The sequence below is a fragment of the Benincasa hispida genome, chromosome 3, assembly GCF_009727055.1.
Source record: "Benincasa hispida cultivar B227 chromosome 3, ASM972705v1, whole genome shotgun sequence".
In the NCBI taxonomy this organism is placed as follows: domain Eukaryota; kingdom Viridiplantae; phylum Streptophyta; class Magnoliopsida; order Cucurbitales; family Cucurbitaceae; genus Benincasa; species Benincasa hispida.
The window spans coordinates 55,361,915-55,376,422 of NC_052351.1; the positions used below are offsets into that span (position 1 = coordinate 55,361,915).

Here is a 14,508-nt window from a genome sequence, read left to right on the forward strand (position 1 = left end):
TTAGACAATCAATGGTAATCTTTTCTCGTCTATAAAGATGAGCAATGATATTCTTTGGGATTTTGGTGTAGCTTCATTGCATGCTTGAAAAATGTAGTAGTTACCATGGATGTTTTGTGGGAAGACTCCATTTGAAATGGCCCAAGTTAAATAAATGATATATGGCAATATATATCCTCGGCCAAAAAGTTAGGTTCAAATTTTCTCATTTTCACATGAACTAAAATTTTTTGTATGACCCCCTTTTTTAACTATTTGATTTTAGGTTTTATTTTAAAAATTAAGCCTATAAATACTCATTCCATCTCTAAATTTCTTCGTTTTGTTATGTACCTTTCTACTACTTTTTTCAAAAACTAAGTTGAGTTTTGAAAACTAAAAAAAGTAGTTGAACTTGTCTTTGTTTTTGAAATTAGAGTTTAATTTTTTTACTTAAGAAAAAAAAAAACCACGGTAAAAAATTAAGGGAAAGTAAACATAATTTTCAAAATCTAAAAATCAAAATCTAAATAGTTACGAAACATGGCGTAAACTTCTCAAAATTTGTGGCTGATGATTATTATATCATCCTATATTTAATTTGACGTGGGAATTGGTTGAGTTTAGCTAGGTATGTGAATCATGTGATAGTTCTTGTGGTGCCAATTGTCTACTCTTTTAACAAATCCCTTGATAGTTCCCAAGCTTTAAATGTTTGAGAAGTAATTGAAATACATAATACAATAATTTTTAAATGTTTCAAGATCTTTTATCTTAGATTTTTATTTCAATTTTAAATTTTGTATATGAAGCAATTGAATCCTAACATGAGCCATGAAGTATAAATAGAGAAGGTTCCATTTGTATGTTGCTTGACCTCATAATCCTTTTTGGTGGACGATCATAGGATCTCTAAAATTAAGTAGGTTTAGTTTGAAGCAATCTTAATTAGTAATGTCTTTTGTTGGTCTGTGGAGATAACATTTACTCTTATAAGTATTTAAAGTAAGTAACGTATATATCTAAGATTTCTTGATTATTATGAATATTTTTGAACACTAATATTATGATTGAGACATTTGCATCACTCATGATATTCACTAGACAATTTTTTCCCCCCACAAGACTTAAGAATTTTTCTATGTACTCTGATTTATGGGGTTTTAACTCTATTATAAACGAATGAGCCTTTTAACTTAATTGCTGATGATTAAAAAAAGTCCAATTAATTAAATTTCCTCCCTTATGTGAAGCACATTATGCCACGTCACAGACTTAAAGAGAAAAAGATGAGTAAAAAGAAAAAGTCTTTTGTCTTACTCGAGAAACTTCTTCAAGTTAAGTGGTTCGGTCTAATAGACTTAAATCCACTTTCAAAGGTATGATTTCTTTCTTTATTCAAGTGATTTTTAAGTTGTTTCCAGGGCTTTACAAAAAATACCTCACAAAAATTGAACTCTCTTACTTGGCACGCTTACGAGAGATTTACAAAGATTAAGAGTAGTTTGTTATTTTAGTTGTTGATAGCCTTTTAACAAATTTCGTTTTTCTTATATGAGGTGAGCTGGAGAAGGACTCAGTTGGAGTTGCTTTGAGTTAAGGTAATTCTTAATTCACTTTCTTTACAAACTCAATTTCCGTTTAGATTATATTATTATAGGTACTTGAAATTATGATGCATTGACCAAACGTGTATTAAAGTAATCTATGAACCTAATACAAGTGCAGAAGAGTCTAATTATGTAATATTTTTTTTTCTTGAAGAAAGCCTCATTATATAATATTGAAGATACAATTTAGGATATAAATACACTTAACATTATGATAGGTTCTGTGCTTAACCCAATAAAAATAAAAATAATTAATAATTAAAAAAAAACCCTTCACTTATGTGGAGTATAAAATTGAATTTTTCTTCCATCTAGTGCTTGTGTTGGCCTTGCATTTTTCTTCAAATCCTAAAGAATGAAACATGCAACACAAAATAATAATAACATAATAATAACAATAATAATAGTAATAATAATAATAATAACAATTAATAAATAATGAAAGAAGTATAAAAATTATGTATTATTTGATCTATGACTTGAATTAAATTTATTGTTTATCTATAAATTTTCAATTCTCAATTAAAATATGTGTATTTTTAAATTAAAATAAAGAAGAAATGAAATACACAAAATAAATTATATATTTTCAAACAAAATTTTAAAATGAGAATAATAATGAGAAAATAGTTTCCTTTTTATCTCTATATTTTCACATTTTTAAATTTAGTTATCCTACTTTTCCTAAAATTAATCCTTACTTTTATTTAAAATTAATTTTTACTAAATCATTGCTAAAAGATAAAGTAATAATTTTAGATAGATATTTTTCAAAACTAATAAAGGGAAAATTAATAGTTTTTTTTTCTTCAAGAATTAATAATAAATTTAACTTAAGAAAATAATTTTAAATTTGAGCATAAGAATAAGTTTTAAATTGAAATAGGTATTAATATTAGATGAAAAAAAAAAAAAAAAAAGCACCACACTTAAACAATTTTTTTTTAAAAAAAAAAAGGAAAAAAAAGAAAAAAAAGAAAAAAAGGAAAGGAGAACCACTCACCTCATGTATAGCATTTTTCAAAGCTCTCACTTGTTCCCTTGAAACTGTTCTTACCTACAACAGTCAAATGATACTTGGTTGAAATCAAACAATATTTCTATAGTTTTAAAATTTCTTTCTAAATTGTTTTTTTTTTCAAATATAATCAAATGAATTAAAATATTTACATAATATAGCAAAATTTATTGTAATAGACTACTATTTATATCTATCTATATAGACATAGTTAGTAGTCTATCGTAATCTATCGTTGATATACTATGATATTTTGCTATATTTGTAAATATTTTTAGCAGTTTTGTCATTTAAAATAATTTTCCTATAAAAAATTATTGTTATGCTTTTTTTTTTCAAAATTTTTAATTAAAATATAATATAATAAAAAAAAGTGTTGTACATGACCATAATTTTCAAACCCAATAACTAAAACATGTTATTGTACTAATTTAGTAGGTAATAATATATGGTATGTTTGGTTTAATTTTTCATGTGTTTAATTTTGAAAATAAGTCATTTTGAAAAATAAAATTGAATTATTAGACAACTACTTAAAATAATTTTTGAAATACTTTCGAAGTGTATTTTAAACCGTTTTTACAAAAAAGAATTTAAATAAATTTTTAAGTCATTCTAAAAATGCTCATAGTCTCCATGTTTCAAATTTTGTATAGATGTATCGACCACCAAATTAGAAATCAAGATTAATTTAGTAGAATTTTTCACAGTAGGAACTTAATTACAAACTTTTAAGTATAGATAAAACAATTACAAACTAAAATTCAAGGATTAAATTGTTAAAAAATAATTTTTTTAGGAAAACAAATCTGATCAAATAGAAGTCTAAACAAAAAAACAAAAAAAAAAAAGAATTATATTACTTAGGTTCCATTAAATAACTTTTTTTTTTTAAAAAAATTAAATATATAACCTCCAGATTCTATGCATTTTTATCATTCAGATCAAGTTTTGAAAACTAAAAAAAAAAAAAAAACACACTTTTAAAAAAATTTGTTTTTATTTGTAGAATCTTATAAAATATTTTAACGTTGGTTTAAGAAAGGTGATAATCATAATTAAGAAATTAGACATAAATTAAAAAAATAGAAAAATAAAAAGGAAACGAATGAAGAATAAGAAGAAGAGAAACCTTCTTTTGAATAGTCCAAATAACACCTTCAGTACAAGGAGGAACAGTGAGGGAACCAATGTATCTGTAATATTTTCTTCCACCAAACTTGATGTCTCCTGGATTCACTATCCCTATTTCTTTTTCTTCTTTCCCTATTGATTTTATGTGGTGGAATAACTATTTCCACACAACAAAAATAATCATCATCAATATTACAATTTATTTATATATATATATACTTTTTCGGTTCCTTAAGTTTTAGGTCTAGTTTTTATCCGATTTCCAAGTTTCAAGATGTTACGTATTTAGTCTTTAATTTTTTAGTTTGGTTTTAATTTAATCCATAATTTTCAAATATTGTACTTTATATTTCAGATTTGAGCTTTATATTAATTTGGTCGCCACTTTTGATCTTGTTTTTCATGAACTACTATTTAATGAAAAATTGATGTTAGAAGTGTAAATCTTAAATTTAGGGATCAAATTGAAATAAAATTCAAATTTTAAGGTAAAATTGTAATATTTTGAAATCTATAAACTAAATTGAAACCGAACTCAAAATTTATAGAATATATTTTGAAACGTAAACATCGTATTGAAACTAAATTTAAAAGACTTAAAAGACTACAAATTATCTTGAAACTCACTTGGTTTCTACAACAATTTCATCATATGTAAACAAGCACATTCCAAAGTATTAACCTAAAATTGAATAGATAAATGGATCCAATTATTTCTAGATGGTAATTCATTATTTAATTTTTTTTTTGGGATTAAAATTTTGTTAGAACTTTTTATAGTTTGTATTTTTAATTATGTGACTAGTAATATTGATTTATTAGATAAAAAAAATAAATTTTATATATAAAAGATTCTAGTAGGTCTATGGTTTATATTTTTTTATTAAAAAAAGCCGAGAATAGGTCAAGGACCTATTAAACACAAAATATAAAAAAAACTTAGGGACTTATTTGACACAAAATCGAAAGTTTAAGGATTTGTAATATACTTGACCTAATAGACACAAACCTGAAAGTTTTAAAAACCAATTAGACAATTTTTAAAGATTTAAGATTGAATAAACGGGAACTAAAATTGTCAACTCTAGAAAAAAATTACTCCTTTTATCCCCTAACTTTTGAGTATAGTTATCATTTGGTTCTTAGATTTATGAATTTTGCACTTTTACTTTTAGAACTAATGCTCATTGGTGCAATAACTTTCTATTAATTAATTAAAAATAATAACGATGTGGATTTTTTTAATAAATTTTAATAGTGAGTGAAAATTAATATTAACTAATTTAATTGTTTTAAATTAATTAGAAAGAGAATTGATACAAAAGACTAAAATTGTGCACTAGTAAAAAAATAAAGTACATAATCTTGAAAGCATATAAATCAAATGGAAACGGAACTAAAACTTGGTAAAAGATGTATTATTCTGAGATCTAGAGACCAAATAAAAACTAAACTCAAAATTCAGAGATAATAATGTAACGATTTGACGCTTATAAATCAAATGAAAACTAAACAACTCAAAACTCAATAGTAAAAATGAAACATTTTAAAATTTAAGGATTAAAAAAAAACTAAGTCATTTAAAATTAAGAAGGAAATGCATAATATTTTGAAATTTAAGGACCAAAAATCATATCCAAAATTCAAAGACCAAGAAAGATACTTTCATTTTAGGTTAAAATATCATTTTGATCTCTAAACTTTGAAGTTTATTCAATTTTAGTCCTCGTACCTTTAAATATCCAATTTTAATTATTGTACTTTCAGTAAATCTAAAATTTAGTCCCTTTACTTTTTCATTGTTGACTTTTTTTTTTTTTTTTTTTTTTTTATTTGTTAATATTTTCAATATAAAGTTTGAAAACATATTCACATATTATATTTCTTTGCATGAAAGTTATTATTATTATTTAGTCAAATTTGATGAAAATTAAATTCAATAGACTAAATTTAAGGTTTATTGGAAGTATAAAAATTAAAACGAAACATTTGAAAACGAATTTCAAAGTAGAGGAACCAAAATGATATATAATTTTTTATATTAGGCAAATTACAAAAATTACCCATGAAGTATGGTGGTAGTTACAATTACACTCTCAAACTTTTAATTGTAAAAGTTTAAGTTTGAAGATCGAGTTTGACCCAATTTTAAAACCTATATAAGTTTGAGGGTCCCACTATTTAAAATTAAAAGTTTAAAAGTGTAATTACAACTATCACCATATTTCAGGGATGATTTTCATAATTTACCAAAAATTAAAAGTTTAAGAGTATAATTACAGCTAACACCATACTTTAGTAGTGATTTTTACAATTTACCATTTATTTTATTTAGCATGAGAAGAGAAATGAGAAAAAAAAAGAGTATAAAAGTAAACGTACTCTTGAAAGGAAGCGATCAGGGCGTCCAAATTTGTATAGAATTGCAACCACAGCGGTCTCATTATGATCGTTTGTATGAACTACATGCATCTCCAAATCATATCTATAAAGTTTTTAACAACTTCATGTCAATTATCATATCAAAGATCGATGATTTAATTTTACAATTGAACTAAAAGAACGAAAAAAAAAAACTTCTATTTTGTTGTTTTTGGTATTATAAATCTTCGACCGAAGTTTACTCAATGGAGAAAGTCTTTTTTTTAAAAAAAAAAAATTTGTTATGACTAAATAATAATAATAGTTGGATTGAAGTATCGTTTTAGACCCTATATTTTGAAGTTTGTTCAATTATAGTCTTATACTTTTAGTAGATCTTATATTTAATCTTCATTACTAGTTTATTATTGTTGATTTTTTAGAAAGGTTTTTGTTATCTATTAACTTTTTTTTATATAAATTTTAAAACATATTTAGATATTGAATTTTCTTGCATGAAAATTATTTTTAACCAATTTCGATAAAAATTAAGTTTGAGAGATTACTTAAGACTTTGAAAATACAAAGACTAAAATCAGACATTAGGACTTAAAATGATGGTTTAACCTAATTATTATTATTATTATTCTGCAAGAGATGTAAAGAATGAGTGTCTTAAGTGCTTTAAAAAAATACTTTTACGTGAAAAAGACAAATGTTTTTAAATACTTAACCTTTGGGATCATAACACGTAAAGTATATTATAACAAAAAGTCCTTCAATCGATCAACTTCAATTTATCTAACAAATCATACTGGAGATCGTTAATAATGAGATAAACTAAGGTCACATACGATGTGCAGACTCACTACTTAACGTCAAGTACTACACAAACTAAACCCGTGAACCAAACACCCTAAAGTAGAGATCATTCTATAAATTTAATGTAATTTGCAAATATGGAGAGAGAGAAAAAAAATGAGAAGAAAGGAGAAACCTTATTCCATTGAAAGAATGTTCAGATGGGGCATGCCAATGACATTGGGATAATTTGTAATGAGTCCCATTGATTATAATTTTTCCAGCATCTTTTTCCCACCTTATCTGAAAGAAAATAATGATTATTAAAAAATAAAAACTTAATTCATCAATTTATTTTCGCTTGTTAAAAATATTTTCAAATATTTTCAAAGACGGTACTCGTATTATTGATCACTTCTAATTTTATGGCTAGAATTTTGCTAATACATTCATGATCCCGTGGCTATAAATATTGTCTAATTAGATTATTCTTTAACAATTACACATTTTTCTCATATATTCTAGAGAGTTCTACAATATGTTCTAAGCATCTAATGCAAGTAATTTCTAAAGCATATTCTGATACTTGATACTTCTCGAAACTGGACTTTTGTCTGGACTAGGTCCAATTACTTCTAACCTAAAACCAACACAAAATGTATTCTTTGTTAAATCTATCAAACATAAACAAAGTTCTAGATAATACTTTTTTAAAAATTAAGACTTTGTTTGGTAATCATTTAGTTTTTTGTTTTTGTTTTTGAAAATTAAGTTTATTTTATCCACATCTCTTACAATGATTTGCATCTTTCTTAACTACAATTACTGAATTCTTAGCCAAATTCTAAAAACAAAAACAAATTTTTGAAAGCTATTTCTTTTTGGTTCTCAAAATTTAGCTTGGTTTTTTAAATAATTGGTGAAAAGTGAATAACAAAGAAAGAAATTTGGAGCTAAATAATGTCCATAGCCTGAATTTTCAAAAACAAAAACAAAAAATAAAGTGGTTACCAAACGGGTCATAAATTACAAATTTGGATAGATTTAGAATGGAAAAAAAATATTTAGGTTTATCTCCGAGAGAACCTATTTTTGTGCATCCCACCAAAATTGTTCTATCATAATATGATATATGGCAAATTAGCTATTTTTATTTATTTTTTGAAATATATTAATTATTTTTTGTAGGGGTGTTCATGGGTTGGGTTGGAGTACTTTTAGACCCAACTTAATTGTTCGGTTCCTAAATTTCTTCAATCCAAATAACTCTTATTAAAATATGAACCCACCTAACCTAACTATGAAATATTTGGGTTGAATTGGTTCAGATTACTCGAGTCATTTATTTAAATTTTTGTTCTAAAAATAAGTAAAATATCAATATATAGAAATTTGATTTAATTATTTTTATATATTGAATTAAGACTAACATCTCAATTTCAATTTGTGTAATACAAATTTTCTTTCCAAAGTGCTAAAAAAACTACTTTTATAAGTTGTTAGAGAATAAATTATATAAAAAACAATGAAAATAAAATAAATATATCGTAAGTAAAAAAAACAATACATTTTAAAGTAAATAATAAGTTCAGATTGGTTTTGGTTATTTTAGATGAACCCTTGAACCAACCCGACCCAAAAGATTTTCATTATTTGAACCTAACCCAACTCAAACCGCATAGGTTGAGTTGGGTTGATCGGTTTTTTCGAATCATCTGGTTTTTTGAACCCCTAATTTTTAGAGTGAGTGATAGAAGGGGGCAGCTAAGATACACCCAAGTATTACCTTTTAGAATGTAGTCTTATAATTTATAATTGAAATTTTGTCCCTAAAATTTGTTCCTAAATAGTTAATATGATAGAAAAAATGCTACTTTCAAAGTCATTCTCGAACATAGTGTGATATAATAAAACTACAGGTATGTCAATGAAAATTAACGACAAAACGAATGATGGAACGAATATTACCAAAACGTCGTGTCCTCGATTCTTGACGACAGCTGGGGCAGGGTTGTAGTCCCTTCTGAGTTTTCCAAGCTGAGGAAGAACTTGAACATCTTCTTCAACGATATTAATGGGAGATTGATACTTTCCTTTCTCACAAGATTTCCAATCCGATTTTAGCTTTCCCCATTCTTTTGGTCCATTTCCATTTCCCTCATTGTAACTAAATGGAGATTCATCACCTACATTTGCATGAAATCTAGGTTTTCATTTCTTAACGTGTCGGTGATAACGGTTTCACTTTTCGTTTTTAATTTTTGATATTTATGTTTCTTTCCTCTCAACTATTTTACTATCGTTTAATTTTCACCATATGTAAAGAAAACATTTGAAATATTAGTTAAATTTCAAAAGCTAAATTATAAGGAATATCCTTGAACTTTGTCATTTTGTTTCAAAAATACTCTTATACTTTCAAAAGTTACCTATTATTCTTGATTATTTATCAACGTTTTAAAATAGCCTTGGAGTTGAAATTGAGATATGAACATGAGTAGCAATAAATTTAGATCACTGGATTGTTTAGATCATCACCACACAGTTTAAGTCATGATTTCTGTTAGAAATTTTAAAGGATTTTTACACCAAGGGTATTTTTTAAATGTGTATGAAAGTTCAAGAGTAATATTGTAACGTTGGAAAGGATAATAAATAATCATTATAATTTAGTTAATTTAAAAAATTAAACAAATGTTTTTCTAAAAAGAAATTAATTTTAAAATTTGGCTTAATTTTTGAAATATTATTACAAAGTATATATGATAAAATAAAGAAACTTTTAAGTGGATTTAGTATTTAAAAGTTTAATTTTTAAATATCAAATTACCAAAAAAGAAAATTAATAGTTATATGTACAAGTAAAATAGGTTCACTAGACATTATTTACTAGTAAAACTATCCATTTTTGTCATTGCTCATCTGTAATCTTGTTATCTTAATAAAATAAAATAAATACATAAAACTATAATATTGTTTAGAAAAATAAAACTAAATTTATAAAAAGAAATTTGGTGGAGGCATGTCAGAGTTTTTTTTTAAGTATAATTGGAGTAGAGTATTTAAACCATTTATCTTTAATTTATTAATATATTTATATATCAATTGAATTATATTCGATTTCACGACGGATAGATAAGACTTTCCTTATGTTTTATTTGAAAAAAAAAAAAGAAAAAATTATAAATTCACTTGATTCATGATCCCATGTTTGGAGACAGGAAATCATGTCAGTACTGTAAATATGTAGATTTCTTGATGTTTTTTTGTCTGAAACATGTCACCTAGATTTCAAAAAAGAAAAAAAAAATTTCAAAATTTGAAATTAAATTTCCATATTTTAACTTAGTCAAATGTCAAACATTTATTTCTCATCACGAATCTTGAAAAGAAGAGAAATTTATGATTTTGAACCATATAATCAAAATTATACCAATTATACTTTGAACTACAAAAACTTTCATTTTAGTTCTTAAAATTTGATTTTTTTTTTTGGATAAAAAAGTTTGTGTTTATTTATGTGAATAAATCTAAGTACATACAAAAAAAAATTTGGAGGTTAGGATTATAAAAAAAAAATCATATACAAAATAAAAGAAATTGAGAGTCACGGTTTTTGGAGGAAAAAAACATGTATGGTTCATATATGCATCAATGTGCCTTTATTATTATTATTATTATTATTATGTATGTGATTAGATTTGTTTGTATTAAGGGTGTTCGTGAATTGGGTTGAGTTGAAACACTGCTTGAACCGAACCCAATTGTTCGGGTTGTGAGTTTCTTCAACCCAAATAACTCTTATTAAATAATGAACCCAACACAACCCAACCATGAAATATTTGGGTTGGGTTGGTTCAGGTTGCTTGATTCTTTATTTAAATTTTATTGTAAAAATAAGTATAATGTTATTATAAAAAATTTTATTTAACTACTTTCATATATTGAAATAAGATTAAGAGCTCAATTTGAATTTGTAATATGAAAATCAAAGTGTTAAAAAATTATTTTAAGGAATTGTTGGAGAATAACTTATCCAGAAAAATAAAGATATTAAATCAAATTAAAATCAATATATATAATATTGTAAGTAAAAAAATACTTTTTGAAGTTTATAATAAATTTAAGTTATTTCGAGTTGGTTTGGATTATTTAGGTGAATTCATAACCAAGTACCTAACATAAAATTTTCATTTATTGAATTCAACCCAACCCAAACAACATAGGTTGGATTGGGTTGATCGAGTTTTGTGAGTTATCGTGATTTTTTTAACACCCTTAATTTGCAGAGGCAGATACAAACTTTCTGCTACGTCTATGAAAATTTAACGGCAAAAGCCTATCGATTACAAAATAAAAAAATTGAAATTTTTAGAGTTAAAATGATACATATTAAATGTTTGAGATATAAATCAACAACTCTAGAGAGTATTTTGATAATTTTATAACCAAATACAAATCAAGCTTTATTCCGCTACAATAATATAAAAAACTAAAAACTAAATTTCACTCAAACACAATTCTTTCTCCATTTCTCAAGGAAGAACTTCATAGATTTAAAAAACATAAAAAAAAAAAAAGAATAAAGAAAAAATAATCAAAACAAAAACAAAAAGAAACAAATTTTCTTAAAGAGAGAGACAAAAAAAGAAAAAGAACATTTTTCATCCACCATAAAAAAAATAAAGAATAAGAAAATAAAACTACAAAAGAGAAGTGACTAAGTACGATGTGACGGATCGTTTTACATGGATAAATATAAAAGAAACTATAAAAATATTTTAAATCTCTATCGAAAAATTACATAAACACGTACAAATTTCAGATCTATATTCAACGATTATTGATCGTAATAAGTCTCACATTTAAATTTTTTTTCATAATCTAGAAAGAGAAAGGAAACATACCTACTTCAGATTGAGATGCCATGGAAATGGAGGAGAGAGAAAATGAAGAAATAAAGAAGAAAAGAAGAAAGAGAAAAAGGAAATTTTGGAAGAAGAAGAAGAAGGCCATGGCTGCTCTGCAGCTCTAAAGCCTATCCCCAAATTCAATTTTCTTTCTATTTACTTTGTATATATTTATAGTAATTTCTAGACAACATAGGGACAATCTTTTTATAGTTGGAATAAGAATAATTATTATTTTTTCTTCAACAAGCATCATTAATATTTTCTTTTATTATAATATAATTTTGGTTCACATACTTTAAAATCTGAAAATAACTCTTAATTTTCGTCATTTCAATTGTTAGTTTATTACTGATTTTCTCAAAAACTTTTTAGGATCTTTTTTTTGTGAAATTCTTATAAATAAAAAAATCTAAAAAATATTTACATTTTATAAAAAAAAAAAATTCCAAAAATGGAAGTTTTTAATATAAAATGTAAATAATTTTAAATATTTTAAATATTCTTTTTTAAAGTTTCACCATAAATTTTGAAAATCTATAGTGTAATTTATTGTAGGAAAATTGATTTTATTATTTAACCAATTTGATTAAAAAAAACTAATTTTGATCGACTAAATTTTATAGATTAGGAAATTAAAAAAAAAAATTGGTTATTCAAAAGTAAAAAATTAAGATTGAACAAGTATGATGACCAAAATTCTATTTTACTTTTTTTTTTTTAGAAAATAAAAATAATAATGAAGGAAAATTATTTCAAATGGTAAAACTATTGAAAATATTTACAAGATATAGCAAAATTTTAGAACTATCAATAATAAATGTTAATAGACACTGATATAGTCTATCAGTGTCTATCAATATCACTATCAACATCTATAATTCATAGTTCTAAAATTTTATTATATTTTGTAAATATTTTGGTTTATTTTTTTTATATTTAAAAATAGTCCAATAATGAATATTAAGCAAACCGAAACTGGAAAAAAAAAACTGAAAAATATTGAATGTCACTTTGATATGTGGTGTGTAGAATTCTCAAAATTTTCCTTTTATTTAAACGTTACTAATTGATTAATGCTTGAAGGAAGAAAAAGGAAAGACATTCTTTTATTATTCGAAAATTTAATGCGTTTCTTAAATAAGTATTATAAAGATAATTACAATTACTTAAAAAAGAATATATAAATACAATAAAATTGGTAAAAATACCATCAAATAGATTTATAGTCTTATACTTTAGAAGTTGTATACATCAATTAAAACCATAAATTAATAATCGTATTATTTGAATCTTAAACTTTTAGAAGTGTGTTGATTAGGTAACGGTATGAATTTATATTGTGGGGTCGTTGTATAATTGATCTTCACCATTGTACAGAGGAGTTTGTGTTGTGAATAATCGTGTAATAATTATGAAATACGGTGTGTATTAATAAATATTTTGAAAATCAAATTTATCATAAATGTATGGAATAATTACCTTAAATAAAAATACATATATGAGAAAAGTAGAAATTCGAAACTGAAAATTAATTCGGCAGAGATAATATTAAATGTTGATAGAATTTGCAAGGAGAAAAAAAAGCGAAAAATCCAATCAAAAGTTGAAAATTTTCATAAACATTTACATTGAAATATGAATGGATTTTTAAAAAAATAATGTAATTTAAAGAATTAATTACAAAAATAGGATTATTATGAAACTGTTTCGAAGTTAAATAAATTGTGCATCATGTCCATGCATAAGTTAATGTATGTAATGCATCCATGATTAGGTGTAAATCATGTATCACGAATAAGTTACATGACCCGAACAACATCTACCATGTTATGAGAAAAATCGTGGACGTCGTACATGAGTTTCACAAAAATCATGTACCATTGGTATTTCGTGTAATTATTTCACAAATTTTTTATCCTAAATTTGTCAATAGTTTTGATCCCTGCTCCCAGTTACAAATTCTTTTTACATGATTATTGGCTTGATTTCTTGTTGTTTATTCTTCAAAAACATAAATAATTTATTAATTTCCACTCTTAAATTATAAAACATACAATAAATTATAAGGTTAAATTACAAGTCTAGTCCTTTAACTTTTCAAGTTTGTGTCTAGTTAGTCTTAAACTTTCAATTTGTGTTAAATCGATTCTAAGATCCTATTTGATAATTATTTGATTGTTTGTTTTAGTTTTTGAAAATTTAGCATATAGATACTACTTTCACCTCCAAACTATGAAGCATAGATGCTTCATGTGAGGTAAAGAATCAGTATTAGATACGTATCATATACCGATACTTCCAGATACTTTCCAGATATGTATCTAACACGCAATTTGACGTATCTATTTCTACGCGTACTTTTTTTTAAAAGAAAAAAAACAAGTAACTCATCTAATCTTTCTCCATCTAAAATTAGGCAACCTATTTAAAAAGTTCACTACTCGAGTCCAAAACTAAAAGAAAAATAAATAAATAACGGACCAAACTGTAGACTAGAATCATCTAATCTTCATCTTCACATTTGAGTCCCCACAAAGTCCACTAAAATATAAACCATTTGGATATCTTCAACAATAAGTTTTTCATTTATCTTCATACTTCTCTCTCTAATCTTTTTCTTCTTCTTTGCAATATGAGTCACTTTTCTATTGCATTTTATTAACTATTATACTTTATCATCTTAGATATTTCT

At 24.5% G+C, this 14,508-nt stretch overlaps 1 protein-coding gene across 1 annotated transcript; it reads right to left on the bottom strand.

Moving 5' to 3' along the window:
• Positions 1–1,769: 1,769 nt before the first annotated feature.
• Positions 1,770–11,945, bottom strand: LOC120074640 (alpha carbonic anhydrase 4-like). The gene is made up of 7 exons (XM_039027826.1): positions 11,811–11,945; positions 8,872–9,089; positions 7,100–7,206; positions 6,124–6,226; positions 3,740–3,898; positions 2,593–2,646; positions 1,770–1,937 (listed from the first exon to the last, which is right to left on the bottom strand). The coding sequence occupies exons 1-7, from the start codon at positions 11,917–11,919 to the stop codon at positions 1,863–1,865; spliced, it is 825 nt and encodes a 274-aa protein (XP_038883754.1). The 5' UTR covers positions 11,920–11,945; the 3' UTR covers positions 1,770–1,862.
• Between the last annotated feature and the right edge of the window lie 2,563 nt (positions 11,946–14,508).